At 47.3% G+C, this 23,937-nt stretch overlaps 1 protein-coding gene across 1 annotated transcript; it reads left to right on the plus strand.

Annotated features, from left to right (window-relative positions):
* Nucleotides 1-3,246: 3,246 nt before the first annotated feature.
* Nucleotides 3,247-22,026, plus strand: ALOX12 (arachidonate 12-lipoxygenase, 12S type). The gene is given in 15 exon segments (XM_007521628.3): nucleotides 3,247-3,496; nucleotides 3,911-3,998; nucleotides 4,001-4,111; nucleotides 5,985-6,066; nucleotides 6,155-6,277; nucleotides 7,386-7,489; nucleotides 7,745-7,905; nucleotides 9,253-9,396; nucleotides 10,977-11,186; nucleotides 17,249-17,335; nucleotides 17,520-17,689; nucleotides 18,112-18,233; nucleotides 21,166-21,266; nucleotides 21,377-21,547; nucleotides 21,652-22,026. Coding segments are annotated over 15 exon segments (1,989 nt in total). The 5' UTR covers nucleotides 3,247-3,361; the 3' UTR covers nucleotides 21,832-22,026.
* Nucleotides 22,027-23,937: the final 1,911 nt, after the last annotated feature.

Genomic DNA, 23,937 nt, shown 5'->3' on the forward strand with positions numbered 1-23,937 from the left:
TGTTTTGCTCCAAATGTTTTCATTTGTTTTGTCTTAATTTTTATTTACAAAATGGAAACACTGACAAGACCATGGGATAATAGGGGTACAATTCCCACCACCATTCCCTATTCCGTATTCCATTCCCTCCCCTGGTAGCTTTCCTATTCTTTAACCTTCTGGGAGTATGGAGACCCAGGGTCATTATGGCCTTCTGTAATTGCTTCCCCACTGAACATGGGTGTTGTCAGGTTGATCCATATTCCCAGCCTGTCTCTCTCTTTCCCTACTGGAGCAGAGCTCTGGGGAAGCAGGGCTCCAGGACACATTGGTGGGGTCATCTGCCCTGGGAAGTCAGGTTGGCATGATGGTAGCATCTGGAACCTGGTGGCCAAACTTCCCAGTTTTGAAGCAGCCTCCTTGCAGAGCTCAAGCCCAGTGTTGTCTCCGAGTTGCCATCTTGGCTTCCTGCTTTAAGTGTTTTAAACATATTAACTTGTTTTTTTAAATATTTATTTTATTTATTCCCTTTTGTTGCCCTTGTTGTTTTATTGTTGTAGTTGTTGTTGGATAGACAGAGAGAGATGGAGTGAGGAGGAGAAGACAGAGAGGGAGAGAGAAAGATAGACACCTACAGACCTGCTTCACTGCCTGTGAAGCGACTCTCCTGCAGGTGGGGAGCCAGGGGCTCGAACTGGGGTCCTTCCTCCAGTCCTTGCGCTATGCACCACCTGTGCTTAACTCACTGCGCTACCACCTGACTCCCAAACATATTAACTTATTCAGTATATGCAGTAGCTTGGATTATTGTTCTTACCTGTTCACTCCTCATGTCGGTCTGGATAGTATACCAGAAAAGGCAGAAAAGGTGTCACAAGATAGCAGGCTCAAGTATGAACTGATTTTGGAAATCAGTATAAAACAAATTCTTTTCTTTTTTTTAATATTTATTTTATTTTTAAAATTATCTTTATTTAGTTATTGGGTACAGCCAGAAATCAAGAGGGAAGGGGATGATAAGGAGGGATAGAGGCAGAGAGACACCTGCAACAATGCTTCACCACTCACAAAGCTTTCCCCCTGCAGGTGGGGACTAGGGGCTTGAACCTGGGTGCTTAAGCTTTGTAACATGTGTGTTCAACCAGGTGTGCCACCACCTGGCCCCCAAATTCTCTTTCCTAGAAGGATGTGTGTGGAAAAGATCAGAACCAGCTTCATGGGCTGGAACACTACCCATTTTACTGGACTAGTAGAAAACAAAGCGATACACATAAATAATAAACAAATAGACAAGTAAAACAAATGGAGGGGCTGGGGGATGACAAACAACAGACACCCAGTCTTGAGCACAGAGGATGCAGGCATAAGTGGGCCTGGGGAACAGGAAGAGGGCTGGCACCCTGCAAGGGTTAGGGTTAGGGTGCCATTGCATTAGGCTTGGAGGTTGTAAGGCACAACTAAAACTCCTTCAACCCTGACAATAACCAAAGTGTCAAGTCACTTCAGAGGTTCTAGTAAAGACAGATTTACAATTCCCTGGCCCTGCCCAATCCAGCAGACACATCCATTGTGAGCTAAATGTTCATAATTACCCAGACCAAGAAGAGCTACCTGGAGACCTTCCTGCAAGAAGTTTCATCTGATTCCTGGAGATGACAAAGCCTGAACCCTGAATCAACCTTCTAATGTTAACAAAGTCCCCAACCATCACTGGCCCCACAGCTGTATTTGGGTTTCCTGCCCTGAAAGATAGGAAGGACCAGGAAACAGCTGGGGTTGAGGAAAAGAGTAATTTAAGGACAAGAGGGAAATAAATGAACTTCATGCCTAATAAAAATGCCTATGTCCAGAAGAGAAGCAACTACAAAAGCCAGAATGTCCACCTTCTGCACCCCAAAAGGAATTTTGGTCCATACTTCCAGAGGGGGAGAAATGTTAGGGGAAGATGACTAAAGGACTCTGAACTCCAATTCCATCAGGACCCAGAGAGAGGAGAGTTAAAAAAGGACATTTGAAGTAGTAATAGGTATAGGTGTGATTTAGAAAGGAAGATAAGCAGGACCATAGGGAAAAAAATGGGCAAATACAGATAGACAGACAGACAGACAACTCCTATCTGTGAGCTTGGGAGAACTACTGCACTTTCCCATGGAGGAAATGGGGACACAGAACTCTGGTGTTGGGAACGGTGTAGAATTATACCCATTATCTTAGAATTATCTTAGAACTTATTAAATCATTAATAAAAAATATGTCAACATTTTTTCTGTATAACTGTCAGAAGAAAACTGAATTCTGGTAGAGGAGGCAGGCACTAGAGTAGTGAGATAATGCCAAGTGGAATTTTTTTTTGGGGGGTCATCTCTGGGGTTTCACCACTCGAGTGTTTTTTTTTTATTTGTTTGTTTGTTTTCAGATACAAAGACAGATGAAGAGAAGAAAAAGTCACCATAACACCAAGGCTTCTTCCATTGAGGGGAAGGGGGCAGGTTTAACAAAAGAAGGCTGTCTACGGCCATACCACCCTGAACACGCCTGATCTCGGAAGAAGGCTATCCAGATGAGTATTTGTGCCAGCCCCAAGTGGAAATTAACGGATAAGTGGAAATTCACTGATAGGGAATAAACTGCACTGACCCAGAAAAAACAACCGCTGAATGCGGGATCCCTAAGCGCCTTCATGCCGCATCCTAACACCGGTACCCCTGCCACTGTCCGCATCCACCAGGAAGGCTGGTCAAAGGAGACTTTTCACTCCCTATGTCACTTAGGCCACACACTGTTTCAGGTGTGCCAAGGGCGCTAATGCAGGGATGTCTGAAACCTGGGTCTGGGAGATTGGGGCAACAAGTCTTTGTGCTTTTATCTCACCACGTTGCAGGCGGTCTGGGGAACCCTTGATGATTTTTTGAAGGGTTCATCGGACCATACCAGATCAAGCCATGCTCCAGCCTCTTGGAGCCAAGCCAACCTCCCAGGAGACCGCCCACGTACTTGCCCAGGTCCCAGCTCACGTTTCTCTTAGCTTTTCAAAAGGCCTGGAGACCTGGGAAAGTGTCCTTACCCTTACTCACTCCCACCGCGGCCACGAGGCCCGCCGTGAAGGTCCAGGCGCACCCATCCCCATCCTGTACCCCTCCACCAGGCCAAGGGCCCCTTCTTTTCCTCCAGCAACCCTGACCTTCCCCACAGCCGGCTCTACAGCTGGCAGGTTTGGGCTAGTCTGGGGCGGGGACATGGGAACGCCAGAAAGTGGAAGAGGGCGGGGACGCAGACCTATCTTTAAAGGCTGGGAATCGGCCCTCAGGCGTTTCGACACAGCTGCCCTGGGCGGTCTGGAGAATCGCTAAGGAGCAGGCAGCCCCTCACCTGAGCTGCCGCCATGGGCCGCTACCGCATCCGCGTGGCCACCGGGGCCTGGCTCTACTCCGGGTCGCACAACCGCGTGCAGCTGTGGTTGGTCGGGGCGCGCGGGGAGGCGGAGCTGGAGCTGCAGCTGCGGCCGGCGCGGGGCCAGGTCAGCGGGTCCGGCTCCCAGCTGGGGCGGGAGGGTGTCCCCGCCACACGTGTGCGGGAGCCCGGGCGGGGGACGCGGACGAGTGCTGCCCGTGCTGGGGGCCGGGACTGCTGCTCGCGTTCTCTCTCTCTCCCCGAACTTCGATTCCTCCTTCCCCAGCTCCTTCCCCCAATGCCTCCAGGGCCGGGTTCAGCACGGGGTCGGAGGTCAGAGGTGATGCCCTGCCCTGGGCCAGGCTCGGCCTCTGCGTGCAGCCCCAGGGACCCCGCGCAGTGTCCCGAACACCGAGCATGGAGCCCGGGGCGCTGCCTCTGGGGGCCTGGCTCCGTGGGGCTCCGCCCAGGACCCCCAGGGCCCGCACGGCCTCCTCTCCCAGCACCTGTGCTAAGTCCCCCTCTGGCTCTGGCCCCACAGGAGGAAGAGTTTGAGTGCGAAGTCGCCCAGGACCTGGGGCCACTGCAGTTCGTGAAGCTGCGCAAACTCCATGCACTGGTGGACGACGCGTGTACTGTGACCGCGTCACCGTGCAGGGGCCTGGGGCCTCCGGGGAGGTGGCCTTCCCCTGCTACAGCTGGGTGCAGGGCCAGGGCGTGCTGACTCTGCCTGAGGGTTCCGGTGAGGGGCGGCCAAAGATGGGGTGCAAAGCTGGGGAGATTGTTAGGGAAGGGTGGAGGGAGAGTTAAGAAAAGTCAGAGAAGGCTTTAAAAAAAAAAGTTGGTGCTCAACTGTCTAAATGTGTAGAAACAGGAAATGCAGAAAGCATTAAAGTCCCACAGTTAGAATTAAAAAGGCTCCCAATGGGACTGGACAGGAACGTAAGTGATCTGGAGACCTTGTTCTGCCAGGATTTGGTAACGGAGCAGTAGACAAAGCGCTGGTGGAAAACTAGAGGCTGGGTAAACACAAAAAGGAGATGGTCAGGGGCCAGGCAGTGGCGGTGGCCAGGCGGGTTAAGCACACATAGTGTACACGCTGGGACTCAGGCAAGGATCCCAGTTCAAGCCCCCGGCTCCCCACTTGCAGGCGGGTCACTTCACAAGTGGTGAAGCAGGCCACCAGGTGCAGTGGATTCGTAGTGTGGGCACTGAGCCCCAGAAATAACCTTGGAGGCAAAAAAAAGAAGGAAGAAGCAGCATCAAGAAAGGAGATGGTCTCTGCATGTGGTAACAAGTCAGGGCCAGGGAGCACCAGAAATAGGTGGGCCACCCCTGTAGGATACAGCTGAGGAAGATAGTAATCATGAGAGCTCTGATTTTGGTTGAAAAACCAAGAAGTTAACAGTGATGGCCGAGGGGCTGTGTTGATGGAAGGGGATAAATAAAGATAGTAAATACTGACTTTGTCCTGGTGGAGAACAGAGCAATAAATACAGATACAACTGAGGGTAAAGCCTGGTGAGAATGGATGTGTGAGATGTATGGTTTTGAGACAGGTGACAGAATTCAGATAAGCACAGCAACAAGTCAGTAAATACAGGTTGTAAGAAAGGGGAAGCCAGGTAAAGAAAGGAAACGCACAGCTGTTTCTCAATGACTGACTGACAGCCGAAGGTGTGGTGGAGGAGGTCAAGTCGTGTGAAAGGAAACAAAGCAATGTGCAGCAGAAAACAGGTGTGGGCCAACAATGATTAAGATTTTATCACCCCACACAGTGGTAATATTGGGGTGTGTGTATTTTACCAGAGCACTGTTCAGCTCTGGCTTATGGCGGTGTAAGGGGTACTGAACCTGGCAGTTCAGAACCTCAGGTGTGAGTCTGTTTGCACAACAATTACACTATCCCCCTCCCCTCCCAGAGCGGTACTACTGAAATGTGAAGCTCTCTTTCTGAAATGGGTATGTTTCAGGAGGCACTGTAAAACTCATGTGGCACTGTAAACCAGAGTGACTCTGTGCCATCTCTGTAACTATAAAATAAAAATAAAATTTTATCAGCAGGCCCTCTTCCTGTCCACCCTTCCTTTCTCAAGGGTGTACTATACTTTCCTAAAATATTTCCGCTGAATCCTTGAAAGCAAACAAAAACCATTTTACCACCTTACTAAAATGATATATGCCACCATAGATAATGATGGAGTATATCAGGCAAAGGAAGACACGTTACAGAACACAACAGTGACAAACATTTGAGATTGTTGAGCCAAGGCAAGAGATGAGGACTGAGGCTAGTGAAAACAGGAGTGCAAAGCTGACAGAGGTGGGCTGTCTTTGGAGGAAGCAAAGCTTCACTCTGCTTTACAATGCCATGTCAGTTTTGCAATGCCTCCTGAAACATCCATTTCAGGAGAACTTCACATTTCAATATCAGTCGGGGAGGGGAGGGGGATAATATAATGGTTGTGCAAACAGAATCTCATGCACGAGGTTCTGAGGTCAAATGTTCAATGTCCCGCAGGACTAGGACTAGGACTACAAAAGGGAGACAAAGGCAAGCAGGGAGAGGACAGAGCGCACAGAACCGTAACAAGACATCTTAAATTTCTCCCTAGCCCGTCTAGCTGGAGTCAACACATCAGACATGTTCCAGAAGCATCGAGAGAAAGAACTGAAGGAAAGAAGACAGGTATACTGGTGAGCATCCACCCACCACCCCCTTCCCAGCCCCGTTTCCCTTCACTGTCCTGGGGACATCCTCTGAAACTTTGTCCCCATCTCCTAGCTGGGCCACCTGGAAGGAGGGCTTACCCCTGATAATAGCTGCAGACTCTACAGATGATCTACCCCCAAATATGAGATTTCATGAGGATAAGAGGCTGGACTTTGAGTGGACACAGAAGGCAGGGTGAGGAAAATCCTGAACTTGGTATATTGCACCAAAGGAAAGAACTTTGGGAAAGGAGGGCAGAAAGGTTTGGTATCGTGGTGCATGATGATGGCAAAGGAGCTAAGTTGGGAGTGAGAATGTTTTGTAGACACCTATCATGGTAAGATTAGAAACTGTACCTATGGGAGTCAGGTGGTAGCGCAGCAGGTTAAGCGCAGGTGGCACAAAGCACAAGGACCGGCCTACGGATCCCGGTTCCAGACCCTGGCTCCCCACCTGTAGGGGGTTTGCTTCAGTGAAGCAGGTCTGCAGGTGTCTATCTTTCTCTCCCCCTCTGTCTTCCCCTCCTCTCTCCATTTCTCTCTGTCCTATTTAACAAAGACAACAACAATAGTAACAACAATAAAAACAAGGGCAACAAAAAGGAATAAATATTTTTTTTAATTTTTAAAGATTATACCCATGTGTCAGCAACTTTCCTATGAACAATTAAAGACTCCCCCAATAAAATGATGAAAGCAAGAAGAGAGATCAATCTTAGCTCAGAGTGGAAACAGACTGGAGATCCAGGCTAGCAAAGTATCACGGGGACACTGTGCTGCTTTTTCACAGACACTACCTGAGCTTGTCTTGATTGTTCTTTTTTAAAAATTATTTTTGGATAGAGACAGAGAGGAATTTAGAGGAGAGAGGGAGAGACAGAGACACTTGCAGTCCTGCTTCACCACTCATGAAGCTTTTCCCCTACAGGTGGGGACCAGGGGCTTGAACCTGGGTCCTTGTACACTGTAATGTGAGCGCTTACCCAGGTGCACCACCACCACCACCACCTGGGCCCCTGACACTACCTGGGTTTGAACCCAGTCCCCACCATATTGAAGGAAACTTCAGTGCTGTGGTATTTTTCTATATCTCTGTCTCTGTCTATATGACAAAAGCCTGGAGTAGTAAAGCCCTAAGGGTAGACCAAAACATACATACATACATGTGCGCGCGCGCACACACACACACACACACACACACACACACACACATATATACACATACAACTAGAGATTCAAGAATGAGTAAATGATGAGAGGCTGGAAGATCAGCCAATTAATTTATACCTCCACACCTGTCCTAGGGCTCTGGAGACTGTCCTCAAGCGTGTTTACACTTTCCTGAGCTCCTGGAACCATGTGAACGATTTTGATCAGATCTTCTGGGGTCAGAAGAGCGACCTGGCCGGTCAGTGGTTCCCCCAGCTCTACAGCCCTTTGGTGATCCTTTCCAATGATCAGATGTCACACTCCAGCCAGAGCAATTAGACATTCATGCCCCATAGTTCTCTGTAACTTCTTGCTATGTCTGTTCACCTCACAGAGGAAAGGGCAGGGCCTGGATACAGTTAGTCATATAGCTTGGGTAGAGGCTAGAGGAGACGGACATCTGGGCTGAGGGACATTTGCTTCCCCCCACATCCCACCCCACCTCACCCCACAGAGAAGGTTCGTGAGTGCTGGCAGGAAGATGAGCTTTTTGGCTACCAGTTCCTCAATGGTGCCAACCCCATGCTGCTGAGACGCTCCACCTCGCTGCCCTCCAGGCTGGTGCTGCCCATGGAGATGGGGGAACTTCGGGCACAGCTGGAGAAAGAGCTCCAGGTACCACCCTCCCTCCTGCCCTGCCTTGTTCTGTCGTGAATGTGGGGAGAAGCAGTGAGGAGAGGGGGCCAGAGATGAGTCAGGGAAGGGAGGCTGTGCAACCACTGCCCCTGAATCCTGTGCTGGCATCTAGAGGGGATAAAACATGGAGTGGGGACTGTGAGGAGCTCCCACGTGGAGTGGGGGACAGAATGGATGCCCTGCAAACACATGGGGAGAAATATCTGTAGGGACAATGATATCCCATGGCTGATGCCACTTCTCTGGGCACTGGTATTGATGGCACAATGCAGTATTAGATGAGAACTGGTGGATTTCCTGGAGGAGAGATGGATTTGGAAAAGATGAGTTTGAGTAGGAACAACAAGTGAGATGCTGCATGTGAAGAGGGGCAGTGGGGGTGAAAGCTGGACAGGAAGTGAAAGTGCTTGATGAACTAAAGGAAGCAAAGCAAGGACCTAGGTTCAAGCATCCCCCCCCACCATGGGGGAGCACTTCATGAATGATGAAGCTGTGCTAAAGGTTTCTCTCGGGAGTCGGGTGGTAGCGCAGCAGGTTAAGCGCATGTGGCGCAAAGCTCAAGGACTGGCATAAGGATCCCGGTTCGAGCCCCTGGCTCCCCGCCTGCAGGGTAGTCACTTCACGGGTGGTGAAGCAGGTCTGCAGGTGTCTATCTTTTTCTCCCCCTCTCTGTCTTCCCCTCCTCTCTCCATTTCTCTCTGTCCTATCCAACAATGACGGCATCAATAACTACAACAATAAAACAAGGGCAACAAAAGGAGATAAATATTTTTTTAAAAAGTAAAAAAAGGTTTCTCTCTATCTCCCCCTTTTATCTGTCAATATCAAATAAATAAATAGTGTGAAAACACAGAAGATCACCAGCAGATGAAGAGGGCAGGGCCTGGTCATCTTGATAAGGCCAGTTTGCAACCTCCAGTAATGCAAACTGGACAGAACAGACCTGGTTCTAAATCCACATCTGCTGCCACACATCCCTGCACAAGACATTTATTTACCCTCATGAGGTCGCTGTCTCTTCACTTAAAATCAGGGCAATGGGTGGGGCGGAGAGCATAATGGTTATGCAAAGAACTTCCAGACCTGAGGCCCCAGAGGTCCCAGGTTCACTGCACCACCATAAGCCAGAACTGAGAAGTGCTTTAGTGGGGGGAAAGAAAAGAAAAGGGAATTGACGGGGTGCTCTGATTCTCCTACCAATACCATTGTACTGATATAGAATGATGACAAGAAGTTAAGATATGTGAGTGTAAATGAATATTTTCTCCCTCTGCCACGGCACTGAGAGTAGACCCTGAAGTCTAGACACACTCCTCCTTTCCCCAGAATGGTTCCCTGTTTGAGGCTGACTTTATCCTGCTGGATGGAATTCCAGCCAACGTGATTCGAGGAGAACAGCAGTACCTGGCTGCTCCCCTTGTCATGCTGAAGATGGAGCCCGATGGGAAGCTGCTGCCCATGGTCATCCAGGTGAGGTGCCCTGGACATTCCCCTGCCACCACTGTTCTCTGTTCACTGCCGCCTGTCCTCCCAGGGACCTGGCCCCCTGGCTGTAATTTCACAGAGTGAGACCTGCCATGTCACTCTGCTAGCTTGCAACCTGATTTGCCCTGACTCATCCAACTGGAAGTACTTGTTCAAAAGTCCTCAGAGTTTTTTGTAGTCTCTTCCTCTACCCCGATTCTCAAACTTTCCTGTACACCAGAATTACCTTGAGGGCTTGTTAAAACACAGGCTGATTTCAAACAAATTGTAAAAAGTGAGACTAATGCCTCTGGTTTCGGAACACACCTTGAAAATCACTGCTGAATTTCTCAGTTATCTTTGCCTCTAAGTGACCTTCTTCTCTTAAATATCTCTTGCCCAGTTTTTTTTTTTTTTTTTTTACCAGATCAGAGCTCACCCCTGGCTTATGGTGGGCAGGGTATTGAACCTAGGACTTCAGAACCTCAAACACGAGAGTCTCTTTGCATAATCGTTATACTACCTACCCCCACCTCCCCCACAGAAGGATGGCATCTCGCTAATGGCTATCAGCAGGAAATAATGCAAATCTGTCTTTAACCATTTAACTGCATATCATCAACAGTCAGTAAATGAAAGCTACTGATTATAACTCTCATTTATCCTGTCTCCACTACCTAGTTCCCAGTCCTACAGATCTCATTAAAAAAACAAAACAAACAAACAAACAAAACAGAGCCAAAGTAAAGGAATTTGGCAGGTGAAGGGTGGGGATTATTCTCAGGTCCTGGTGCAAGATGGTGGTAGAAGACTAGGCTGGGGGAGTCAGGCGGTAGCGCAGTGGGTTAAGCGCACATGGCCCAAATCACAAGGACCATCGTAAGGATCCTGGTTCGAGCCCCCGGCTTTCCACCTGCAGGGGAGTCACTTCACAAGCAGTGACCTGGGTCTACAGGTGTCTATCTTTCTCTTCTCTGTCTTCCCCTCCCCTCTCCATTTCTGTCTGTCCTATCTAACAACAACAACATCAATAACAACAACAATAACTACAACAACAATAAAAAACAAGGGCAATAAAAGGGAAAGTAAATTTTAAAAAAAATTTTAAAAAGAGACTAAGCTGGGAATGAGAGTGTTTTACAGAAAAGTGAGAAATTTTACAGATGTGTCAAGTTACATTTAGTGTAAACTATTAATCCCCCCAATTACATTTTTTTTCATGTTATAAAAAAAAAAAAAGAGTACTGCTCAGCTCTGGTTAATGATGGTGCCAGGGCTAGAACTTGCAACCTAGGGGTCTCAGGCATGAAAGTCTTTTTGCATAACCATTATACACCAGTCCTCAGACCCCATCATGTTTCTCCTAAACCTCTGTGAGGGTCTCATTACTGGACTGCTGACTCTGCGTCTCCTGCACTCAATCTGCCTACCAGGGCACACACAGTAAGAGGCAGAGTGGAAAGGTCCTAGATCTGAACTCCCTGCAAGGCAGCAGTCTTGCCTTAGTTCTGTTTCTCCCAGAGGGCTGGGCATGGTGTGTCATATGTGGCAAGAAGTAAATCAATGCTGATTCCTCTTTATTGCAGATCCAGCCCCCCAGCCCCAGCTCCCCCACCCCACCGCTGTTCCTGCCCTCGGATCCCCCACTCGCCTGGCTCTTGGCCAAGTGCTGGGTTCGCAGTTCAGATTTCCAGCTGCATGAGCTCCAGTACCATCTGCTGAACACTCACCTGCTGGCTGAGGTCATCGCTGTGGCCACCATGAGGTGCCTCCCAGGGCTGCACCCTGTCTTCAAGGTACAGCCTCTATCTTTCCCACCTCTCAAAGACAGGAAACAGCTTATGTGATTTTGCAATGGTGGGCGGGGGTGGTGGTGTATAACAATATTTGAAAGAAGGAGTCAGGCAGTAGCGCAGCAGGTTAAGCGCAGGTGGAGCAAAACGCAAGCATTGGCGTAAGGTTCCCGGTTCGAGCCCCTGGATCCCCACCTGCAGGGGAGTCGCTTCACAAGCAGTGAAGCGGGTCTGCCAGTGTCTATCTTTCTCTCCCCCTGTCTGTCTTACCCTCCTCTCTCCATTTCTCTCTGTCCTATCCAACAACGACATTAATAACAGCAACAATAACAATAAAACAAGGGCAACAAAAGGGAATAAATATTTTAATAAAAACATAATATTTGAAAGAAAGAAAACTGAGTCAGTGTTCTAAGATTTATTTTAGTTAAGTCAAATCACTTAATGTTTCTTCAAGACAGACTGTCAACAGCCTGGATTTCTCAGAGGTCTAACAACCTAGCAAATGGGACTCAAGTACAGCTGGAAGAATATGAAAAGATTCTTGTTTGCATTAGAATATTTAGCCAGGGGAGTCGGGCTGTAGCGCAGCGGGTTAAGCGCAGGTGGCGCAAAGCACAAGGACTAGCATAAGGATCCCAGTTCAAACCCGGGCTCCCCACCTGCAGGGGAGTCGCTTCGCAGGCGGTGAAGCAGGTCTGCAGGTGTCTGTCTTTCTCTCCCCCTCTCTGTCTTCCCCTCCTCTCTCCATTTCTCTCTGTCCTATCCAACAACAACAACAATAATAACTATAACAATAAAACAACAAGGGCAACAAAAGGGAATAAATAAATTTAAAAAAAAAAAAAAAAGAATATTTAGCCAGGAAGACCAAACTAGAGAACATCTCAAGAGCCATTCTGTAGGACTGATGGAGAATGTTCCACCCCAACTGAGGAGTCTGATAAACACAACAGATCAAAAGGAGAGGAGAGAAACCCAGGACACTTCTCTTTGTCTAGGACAGAGGTAGATAATAAAGACATGCCTTAGCAAGGCAGTGGCAGGAATGAGAAGCAAACGTGAAGACCTGGTGAAAAAAACAAACAGAAGCTGTAGCATGCCCTGCCCTGGGTAAAAAAATTAGAAAGTTGGGCAGAGGACTAACTAACCTCCTGTAACAACTAGGATCCCACAGGGAAGTATTACACTGTCCTGGAAATACTATAATTTTCTAAGAGTGAGTTCAGTATCTATTACAAGACAGAGAGCAATAAATATGACTTTTTTCTTGCTTTAAAATACATTAGAATTGGGCCAAGCAGTTCTGTTCTTGGTTAAGCACATGGTAACATGTACACGGGGTTCAAGCCCCAGCCCCCACCCCCAGAAGCTTCACAAGCAGTGAAGAAGCAGTGCTGCAGATGTCTTTCTTTTTCCTTCTCTATCTCCCTCTCCCCATAATATCATTAAAAAAAAAAAAAAAAAAAAAAGAGGGCCTGGTGGTGGTGCACCTGGCTAAGTACACACATTACAGTGTGCAAGGACCCAGGTTCGAGCCCCTGGTCCCTTGCCTGTAGGAGGAAAGCTTCACAAGTGGTGAAGCAGGGCTGTAGACGTCTCTCTCTTTCCCTCTATCCCCCCCCTCAATTTCTCTCTGTCTCTATCTAATAAATAAAAGTAAAATAAAATAAAAATATTTGAAAGAGAAAGAAGGAAGGAAGGAAGGAAGGAAGGAAGGAAGGAAGGAAGGAAGGAAGGGAGGGAAAAGAAAAAATGGCCGCTGGAAGCAGTTGATTTGTCAGGCAACGAGCCCCAGCAATGAACCCTGGCGGCGATAAAAAGCATCTTGGTGACACTTTAGATGTAGAGAACACGGCAGGGAAGGGGCAGAGCTGAGACAAGTCTGTGAGCCCGAGCACTTGCCAGGAGAAGTCAGTTGGAAGGCAAAGGTGAAATGTTGTGTTCAGGCATATGGAGTTGAAAGAGTTGCGAAGTGATGTGAATACTCAGCGAGAACAACTGAAGCAACCGTATCTTCCTACGGCCTCGACCTAGACTCCCCAAGTCCATTCAGCAGTACCTGGGGCCGCTTGCAGTCTAGGGTGACCCAGATGAGGCAGAGCTTACTGATCAGATGGCTCTCCTGTATAACTATCTTCTGCTCATCTTGAGCAGGTTAAGCCTCCAGATGCACGTCTCCCATTTACCAGCTCAACACGCCCCGCAGTCCCACACGCACCTCCTTGCACTGTAAGGATGCCGACCCCTGGCAGGCAGCAGGTATCAGGACAAAGATGTGACCCCGCAGACAGCAGAGATTACTTGTGCAGGCTCTGGATTCAGGTCTTGCTCTACTACTGAGTCATCTGTCCAGCCACAAACTTAGCTTCTTTTTAATTTTTTCTTTTAAAGATTTACTTATTTGTTTTATGAGAGAGGCCAGGGTACTCTGAAATCCAGGGCCTCCATGCGTGCCAGTTCCACACTGTAGCAGCTGACCCACATCCAGCCTCAGGATACAGGCTGCATGGTCTGAAGCTTACAACAGTCTCAGAATGGGCATGGTGCTTGCTTCAGCCTCCTCCTCTCTAAATGGTAGCAACAGGGTCCCCATTAGGCACTTATTAAAGGATAAAATGGCACAACAGTGTGACACAGGCTAAAAACAGCCCAACATATTGTTCTTGGAATTAATATTAAGATGACGGGGGGGGGCAGGCAGTGGCACACCTGGTTGAGTGCACATGTTACAATGCACAAGGACCCAGGTTTGAGCCCCTTGTCCCCACCTATAGGGGGAAAGCTTTGCAAGTGGTGAAGCAGGGCTGCAGGTGTCTCTCTGTCTCTCTCCTTCTCTATCTCCTCTCTCCTCTATCTCCTCTCTCCTCCTTCCTTCTCGATTTCTGGCTATCTCTATCCAATAAATAAAGATAATTAAAAGAAAAAAGATTACGGGAGGGCAGGCATTGGCACACATCATCGAGTGCACATGTTAACATGTGAAAGGACATGGGTTCAAATCTCTAGTCTCCATCTGAAGGGGGAAGCTTCACAAGTAGTGAAGCAGTGCTGCAGGTGTATCTCTTTCTATTTGCCTCTCTGTCTCTCCCTCCCCTCTCAATTTTTCTGTCCTATCCCCCCAAAAAAAATTATTAGGAGTACTTTGTCCTCCAGTATCCCCTCTAATGTGAACTCAGTATGGTACTCAGCATTTTTCCTTTCAGGTGTGAAAAGTTTCAGACCCATGTGAGTTGCTTTTACTTCTTTTAAAAAAAAAAATTTTTTTTTAATTTATTCCCTTTTGTTGCCCTTGTTTTATATTGTTGTAGTTACTATTGTTGTTATTGATGTCGTTGTTGTTGGATAGGACAGAGAGAAATGAGAGAGGAGAAGAAGACAGGGGAAGAAAAAGATAGACACTTGCAGACCTGCTTAACCACTTGTGAGGCGACTTCCCTGCAGGTGGGGAGTGGGGAGCTCAAACTGGGATCCTTATGCCTGTCCTTGCACTTTGCACCACCTGCGCTTAACCCGCTGTGCTACCGCCCAACTCTCCACTTTTACTTCTTAACACGATGGTGTCACTGGAGTCATTCCCTGTGTTCAGCATCAGCAGCTCAGATAAATACCAACACTGCATGAATGTTGCATATAAACTGGGTTGAAATGAAGACAAAATTAACCTGAGATAAAGAAGGGCATGTGGTGACTTTTCTTAATATTAAGGAAAGCCTTTTTTTTTTTTTCACCTTAGTTAAAAAAGAAAAGAACCAGTTTTTGACCCAGGAGGTGGCAGGTAAAGCGTCCCATATGCCAATGACGCTCTGGTTGTTCTCTTTCTCTCATTAGTAAATCTTTTCATTTTATTTATTTGTAATTAGTGATTTAATAATGATTGACAAGATTGTGGGATAAGCAGGGTACAATTCCACACAGTGATTTTATTTACTTATTTATTATCAGATAGAGACAGATAGAAGTTGAAAGGGAAGGGGAGCTTGGGAGAGAGAGACAGACACCTGCAGCCCTGCTTCACCACTTATGAAGCTTTCCCCCTGCAGGTGGGGACCAGGTGCTTGAACCTGGGTCTTTGTGCACTGTAGTGTGTGCACTCAACCAGGTGTGCCACCAGCTGGCCCCTTTATTTATTTATTTTTTAAATATTTATTTATTCATTCCCTTTTGTTGCCTTTGTTGTAGTTATTATTATTGTTGTTACTGATGTCGTTGTTGTTGGATAGGACAGAGAAATGGAGAGAGGAGGGGAAGACAGAGAGGGGGAGAGAAAGACAGACACCTGCAGACCTGCTTCACCACCTTTGAAGTGACTCCCCTGCAGGTGGGGAGCCGGGGGCTCGAACCAGGATCCTTCTGCCGGCCCTGAGCTTTGCGCCACCTGCGCTTAGCCCGCTGCACCACCGCCCGACTCCTTTTATTTATTTTTTAAGAGAACCTACCTAACTGGGAAGTGGGGACAAAATGGTGACAGTCCCTAAGCTAAGTACTTGGCTCCATATTGTTTTTTTTTTCATATATATATTCTTTTTCCCCCTTTTTGTTGCCCTTGTTGTTTCTTATTGTTGTTATAGTTATTATTGTTGTTACTGATGTCGTTGTTGTTGGATAGGACAGAGGAATGGAGAGAGGAGGGGAAGACAGAGAGGGGGAGAGAAAGACAGACACCTGCAGACCTGCTTCACTGCCTATGAAGCAACTCCCCTGCAGGTGGGGAGCCGGGGCTCGAACTGGGATCCTGACACTGGTCCTTGCACTTCACGCCACGTGCGCTTAACCCACTTTACTACCACCCGACTCCCCCATATCTTTTCTAATTCTGACTGAAGGTAACCACCCCCCAGAAAAAATCCAATAAAAAAATAAACAGAAGACGGCTATGATAATGAGTAGGAAGTCTAATCTAAAATTTTTTATTATCTTTATTTATTGGATAGAGACAACCAGAAATTAAAAGAGAAAAGGAGAGAGAGAGAGGGAGAGAGACACCTGCAGCACTGCTTCACCACTTGTGAAGCTTCCCCCTGCAAGTGGGGACTGGGCTTGAACCTGGGCCCTTGAACATTGTAACATGTGCACTCAACCTGGTGTGTCACCACCCGGCCCCTGGGAAGACAAATTTAAGATATGAGGGTATGGGGCCCAGGAAATAGAGCACAGTGAACTTGGAAGCATAAGGTCCTGAGTTCAATCCCTAACATCCCCTGGAGAGATCACCTAATGTGTCTCTTCTCCCTCTCCCTCTCTCTGTTAACAAATAACATCTTAAGCAAAAACAAAGATAGGAAGCTGGGAAAACAGCATAATGGTTATACAAGTCTTTCATGCCTGAGGCACTGAGGTCCCAGGTTCAATCCCCAGCACCACCAGAAGCCGTTTTTTTTTTTTTTCTCTCTGTATCGCTTTCACTAAAAATAAATGTAAAAAATACTTTTTAAAAAAGATACAAGGACATGATGGAGTTATAAAGTGTGAAGGGACTGACTCTAAAGAACATCTACACTCACCTTCACACACAGAGACGACTTCTAACAGATACTACAGCGAACTCGACACTCTTCAGACTCATGAATATGTCAGCACAGCCCCGAGTGTCCCCCATTATCACTTGCCATTGGCAAATAAGGGGTTAGAACCAAAAGTGTTTGTGACCTTGGGGAGAATCTCGATATGAGTGAAGCTGAACTGAAATCGTGATCAGTCTGCCTCATAGGAGAGTGATAGGGAGTATGGAAGAGTGGTCAGAGAAGAAGGTGAAGGACAGCCTGTCAAAGAACTGACAAGGAAAGAACCCAGGCAGAGGCACAACTGGTTGGGCATTCAAGTTAGCATGCTCAAGAACCTGGGTTCAAGCCCCCTAGTCTCCACCTATGGGGAGAAGCTTGATGAACATGAAGCAGTGTTGCAGGGGTCTCTCTCCTCTATCTCCCCTTTCTCAATTTCTATCTCTATTCACTAAAATAAAAATAAATAAAATTAAAAAGAGGAGAGATGGCCACCACAAGCTGGGCACCACTCCCAACAAGGACCCAAGCATGGCCTCTACTAACCACTTCCCTCCAACCCAGCTCCTGTATCCACACATCCGCTACACCATGGAAATCAACACACGGGCACGTGCCAAGCTCATCTCAGAGGGGGGTATATTTGATAAGGTAAGAAGGGGGTGGGGCTGCCTAATCATCCGGCTGTCCATGACCTCCAGCCGCCTTAGGCATCCCACACCAAGCTGAGCCTTTCACTTATACTCACATCTTTGAACGTGGAGACCCCCATCTGAACCTCGCATGGTCTACACCCTGTACCCTTCCTCAAGGCCACTCATCTCTTTTGACCCAGGCAGTGAGCACAGGTGGCGGGGGCCATGTGCAGCTGCTCCGTCGGGCCACAGCTCAGCTGACCTACCGCTCCCTCTGTCCTCCTGATGACCTGGCTGACCGGGGTCTGCTGGGAGTTCCAAGTGCCCTCTACGCCCAGGACGCTTTGCGGCTCTGGAACATCACTGCTCGGTGAGACAAGGGGATGTGGGGAGAGATCAGGGCTCTGGCCTGAGGCCAGCATGAGGCAAGAGGAACATGGAAACCTGAAGGCCCAGACATGAGAAGCAGAGACTCGATCCTGAGGAGATGAGGAGCAGGGAGGAGTCAGTGAGTGGGGTCTGAAAAGGCGGAGACAGGGGTAGGTAAGAGTGTGGATGGAAGCTCAGGGTTCTGGAGAATCAAGTTTGTGAGAAAGAAGGGCTGTTAATCACATACAGAGAATTCCCATCCAGTGATGCACATTCATTCCTTTCTACATGAGGGGATGTCCCAAAAGGCAAGTCTTGGAGAGTCTGTGTTCAGACACAAGGACAGTCAGTTGGGCAGAGGCCACAAGTCAGAGACTGGAGGACCTGCCCTCAAAGGGCTCAGCCCACTTCCCCTCTGGGCAGGTACGTGAAGGGGACCGTCCAGGTCTTCTACCATGGGGACGCGGCTGTGAGAGGAGACCCTGAGCTCCAGGCCTGGTGCCGGGAGATCACTGAGGTGGGGCTGTGCCAGGCCCAGGACCGAGGTAAGACCCCCTCCCCAGAGATAGGAACTCCTCAGAGATAGCAACTCTGCCAGAGACCCCTCTCAGCCCTGCCCTTTGGGGCAACATGACTCCAACCCTTTATCACACCCTCTACTCGCTGCATTGCAAAGCATCTGAATTCTTTGCTCACCTCCCTGGACAATTCTAGTCATCAAGGATTATTCGCACAGACCCTGGCCATCACCCCTCATTGCCATCACTCGACTCAAATCGCAGATGTCCCTAACTGGCCCCATATGGGGGCCAATGTGGACAGAACCAGTGAGAGAGTTTCCCAGTCCTCCTCGAGCTCATGTTCTCTCTTTGTGGTTGTGTAATCTCATACCTGAGAAAATAAATGGGAACCTTTTACAAACCCCATGATGACCGCTGTTTTCCCTCACTCCTGACTTCTCCAGTCCAGCATAGTCCAGGCACACTTACACAGTGTGCAGGAACATGTCTGGATGCAAAATCAACACTCTGTGTGCTTTGGCTCAAACCTGAACTCCTCATGCTGCCTGTGTGGCTCATGTTTCTTTGGTCAATTCACCCTTCTCCTTCTCCATCCCACTAGGCCACTACCTCTAGTGCCCTAACCCATCACCAACATTTTAATCTCTGTAGAAGAAACATTCTTTCTATTCATTTTATTTTAGAGAGAGAGAGATACAGAAAGATCAGTCAGAGGACTGCTCAGCTCTGGCTTATGGTAGTGCTGGGGGTTGAACCTGAGACCTTAGAGCTTTAGCTGTAGAAGGCATGACCATTGTGCTGTCTCCCCAACCCAACTTCTCCCTCCCCCCTTCTCTCCACCCCCTCTATTTTAAATATCTACCTCTTAATGTGAGAGAAGACACACCAGAGCCTCACTCTAGCATATGTGATGGCAGCAATTGAACTTAGAACCTTATGTATTCGAGTCTGGGGCTTACCTCGTGTACTACCTCCTGGGCCTTGAAACTGCCTTTTGCGAGTTCTCGCTGGGTTCCTCCTCCTCCTGGACTGCTTCAAATTGCCCATCAGTCCCCGCCGTTCCATATCACACCGTCTCTGTTTATATTAGAACAACAGACATTCACTAGGGAACCACTCTGGTCAGATTTTTTTTTAATTTTATTTATTCATTTTCCCTTTTGTTGCCCTTGTCATAGTTATTATTGTTGTTGTTACTGATGTCGTTGTTGTTAGATAGAGCAGAGAAAAGTGGAGAGAAGAAGGGAAGACATAGAGGAGGAGAGAAAGACAGACACCTGCAGACCTGCTTCACCGCCTGTGAAGGGACTCCCCTGCAGGTGGGGAGCCGGGGCCCAAACCAGGATCCTTACACCAGTCCTTGTGCTTCGCACCACATGCACTTAACCTGCTGCACTACCGCCCAACTCCCTCTGGTCAGATCTTGAGAATGAGTGAGCATTCATTAGCACCTGCTCCCTAGAGGGGGTGGCTCCCTAGGGAATCTGTGGTCATTCCACCAACGTCCTTTCAAAACCAACATTAGTTTTTCAAAATATGTATTTACTTACTTTAATGAGAGAGAAGGGCAGGAGGGGAAGAAAGAGATAAAGAAAGACACAGAGAAAGAGGCCCAGAGGGCTAAAGCTCAGCTCTGGCTTACAGTGGCGCAGGGCAATGAACCTGGGACCTCAGAGCCTCAGGCCTGAATCTTTTGCAGAACCATTATGCTGTCTCTGCTGCCCCTCATCTTTCTTTCTCTAGAACATCTCAGAGCGGCACTCTGCGCTTCACAAGGGGAAGCAGCTCAGCTGATTGAACAAAAGACTTGCGTGCATGAAGCTCCCACTCCCATACTCAGAACCACATGTACCGGACCACTATTTCAACTTCTCCTTCCCATACACATAAATAGATAAAATAAAACATTTTTGGTGTATAAAGTGAAAGTAATTACATTTGCTGTGCTAAGATAACAGTATTAAAAGATCTCTGAGCTCCCACCTCCACTATAAAATGAGCAGGCAGCCGAGAAAACCCTTACTGGGAGCTTCTGTTGATCTGGCTGTAGAAACCCGGACTTGTTATGATGTCTCAGAGATCTGACTAGGGAAAGGAGAAAGCATTCCTAAATTCTTTCCTGTGGTTGGACAGAGGATATTTAATAGATACTTTTCGGCCTCTAATCCCCCCTCCATCCTAACAGAAACTACTCGTTACACATCAGGTAAATTCTATACGTCATCTCACTGACAAGATACTATCCACATTTTACGAGTGAAAAAAAACTAAGAAGTGTGGTCCAGGAGGTGGTTTAATGGATAAAGCATTGGATTCTCAAGCATGAGGTCCCGAGTTCAATCCCCAGCAGCACATGGACCAGAGTGCGATCTGGTTCTTTCTCTCTCTGTCCTATCTTTCTCATTAATAAATAAATAAAATCTTTTTAAAAAAAAAAGAAAAAACTAAGAAGTTAAATGTTGGTCTAATATAACCAAATTATATTGTTTTAGCTTGGATATTAAACCCATCAAGTCCGATAGAAATATATTTGATTTGGGAGTCGGGCGGTGGTGCAGTAGGTTAAGCGCATGTGGCGCAAAGCCCAAGGACCAGCGCAAGGATCCCAGTTCCCCACCTGCAGGGGAGTCACTTCACAGGTGGTGAAGCAGGTCTGCAGGTGTCTATCTTTCTCTCCCCCTCTGTCTTCCCCTCCTCTCTCCATTTCTCTCTGTCCTATCCAACAACAACGACATCAATAACAACAATAACTACAACAAGGGCAACAAAAGGGAAAATAAATAAACAAATAAATAAATATAAAAAAATTTAAAAAAGAAATATATTTGATTAGATGAATAAAACATTCTAAAACACAATGAATAAAACATTCTAAAACACAAGCATCAGTCTTTCTTTACTTCTACCCTTTCACGCTATAACCTCGAAAATGTTTTTCTTTTTTTTCTGTATCCAGGCTTCCCTGTCACCTTACAGTCACAAAATCAACTCTGTCATTTCCTTACCATGTGTGTTTTCACATGCACTGCCCAGCATGCAGCCATCAACCAAGGCCAGGTATGGATAGCTGAGAGTCCGGGGCTTTCAGGCAAGTGTCTGGACCTTAGGATACCTGAAGGACACGGGGACTGTAAGTATGAGTCCTAGGTTACAGTTTCTTCCCCCAGCTGGACTGGTACACTTGGGTCCCTAACGCCCCATGCACAATGCGGTTGCCCCCGCCCACCACTAAGGAAGACGTGACAATGGACACAGTGATGGACTCACTACCTGATGTCCGGCAGGCCTGTCTTCAAATGACCATCTCATGGCATCTGGGGCGCCGTCAACCAGACATGGTAAGACGGGACTCCGGGGAAAGGAGACATCAAAAGTGAGAAGCTGGGCTCCGGGCGCTTCTGCTTTCAGGCTACAGACTGACTGACCCCTTGTTCTTTCTCAGGTGCCTCTGGCACATCACAAAGAAAAATATTTCTCAGAGCCCAAGGCCAAGGCTGCACTAAAGCAATTCCAAACAGATCTGGAAAACTCTGAAAAGGAGATTGTAGCCCGGAATGAGCAAGCTGACCTGCCTTATAAATACCTAACGCCCAGCAACATAGAGAACAGTATTACGATCTGAGGCCAACTTGGAGACTTCTCATCAGCCCGAGGACTGACTGTGCCACTCTGAGTTTCATCATTCCCTAAGAATCTGCTGCTAAGACTCTGTTTGCTCCCCCAGTCGGATCCCCCAGATCTACATCCCACCAGCCCAGGGGTAAGCAGATCTCTTCTGCAGAGGCCCAGTAATAAAATAAGCTCTGTAGGCCACTCAGCCTCAGTCTCTGTCACAATTACTCAACTCTCATTGTAGTGTAAGAGCAGCCACAGACAATATGTAAACGAATGAGTATAATTCACTCCAGAATGTGTTTATTTATAAATAGTGACTTATGAATTTCATGTCATAAAAATGTATGTGTGAGGGAGTTGGGCGGTGGCACAGCGGGTTAAGCGCACGTGGCGCAAAGCGCAAGGACGGAGTGAGGATCCCGGTTCAAGTCCCCAGCTCCCCACCTGCAGGGGAGTCGCTTCACAGGCGGTGAAGCAGGTCTGCAGGTGTCTATCTTTCTCTCCCCCTCTCTGTCTTCCTCTTCTCTCTCCATTTCTCTCTGTCCTGTCTAACAACGACGACATCAATAACAAAACAATAATAACTACAACAACAAGGGAAACAAAAGGGAAAATAAATATTTTTTTTTTAAAAATGTATGTGTTGGGGTCGGGCAGTAGCACAGCGGATTAAACATACATGGTGTGAAGAGTATGGACCGGCATAAGGATCCCGGTTTGAGCCCCCGGCTCCCCACCTGCAGGGGAGTCACTTCACAGGTGGTGAAGCAGGTCTGCAGGTGTCTGTCTTGCTCACCCCCTCTCTGTCTTCCCTCCTCTCTCCATTTTCTCTTTGTCCTATCCAACAATGGCGACATCAATAACAACAACAATAATAACTACAATAAAACAAGGGCAACAAAAAGGAAAATAAATAAATATTTAAAAAGTATATGTGTGATTTAGTCAATCATTGTTTTAAAGTTAAGTGAGGGCAGAGGTAGATAGCACAAAGGTTATGCAAACAGACTCTCATGCCTAAGGCTCCAAAGTCCCAGGTTCAATCCCCTGCACCACCATAACCCAGAGCTGAGTAGTGCTTTGGTTAAAAAAAAAAAAAAAAAAAAAAAAAAGTTAAGTGATATTGGAATTGGATAAAAGAAACAAAGTAGTAAGTTCTCAGGGAAATGTGGAAATATACACTTGTGAGAACAAAAACCTTGTAAATCAACATTCCCTCAATAAAGTGATATTGGAATTGGAAAATAAATTTTCAAAGTTTAAAAACCTAGGCTAGAAGTCACTTCAGTGGGCTAAGGCATGTGTCTTGCCATGCACAAGGTCCAAGTTTGGAACCCAGCACCATAGGAGTGTCACAGCACCAGGGGAAGCCTCAGTACAGTGGTGTCTGTCTCTCCACACATATGATTGAAAAGTCAGCTCCGGAGCAGTGAAATCAAGCATATGAGAGGCCCTGCTCTGCAAAAATAATTATGTGCACGGAGTTGGGGCTGGATTTGGTTCTCAATGGCAGTACCAAGCACCAGCCTGAGCACTGACTCTACTTCCAAAACATCCAAATACTGGGTGGCAAGATTTCTCGGGAGAATTCAACCTCAACTAATTCTCCTTGCTCAGAAGACAAGCCCCGTGCTTGATTGGAGTTTAAAAGGTTAATGCCCTCACCACAATGAGTACAAAAATCTCAGTGCAGCGGCCCAGGAGCTAGCTCAGTGGCTAGCATACAGGCTTAGAAGAATGAGATCTCATGTGTGATTGCATGTACCAAAGTGATATTTCGGTCCTCTCCCCCCCATCTCATGTCACTAAATAAAACTTTTTTTTATTTCAGTGCAAAATTGTGCACCCCTATATTCCTTAATAATTATTACAAATCTGTTTCTTGTCAGTAAACTACACATAAAGTTTTCTTTAGAGGTCAACCTATTCAAATTTCTTAAATCCTGTAGTCAAAAGACTATTGTTTCCTCAGCTTACAGTAGAAGAGCAAAGCAGCATTTTTGTTACCTATGGCTTTCTCCATCAAGCTTACCAGGACCATTCATTCACCTTCACATCTTGTTCACTGAGTCTGCTTTCCCTGGACTTTCCCTAAGGCCCGTATTTACCATCC

The sequence above is a fragment of the Erinaceus europaeus genome, chromosome 12 (assembly GCF_950295315.1).
Source record: "Erinaceus europaeus chromosome 12, mEriEur2.1, whole genome shotgun sequence".
Classification (NCBI taxonomy): domain Eukaryota; kingdom Metazoa; phylum Chordata; class Mammalia; order Eulipotyphla; family Erinaceidae; genus Erinaceus; species Erinaceus europaeus.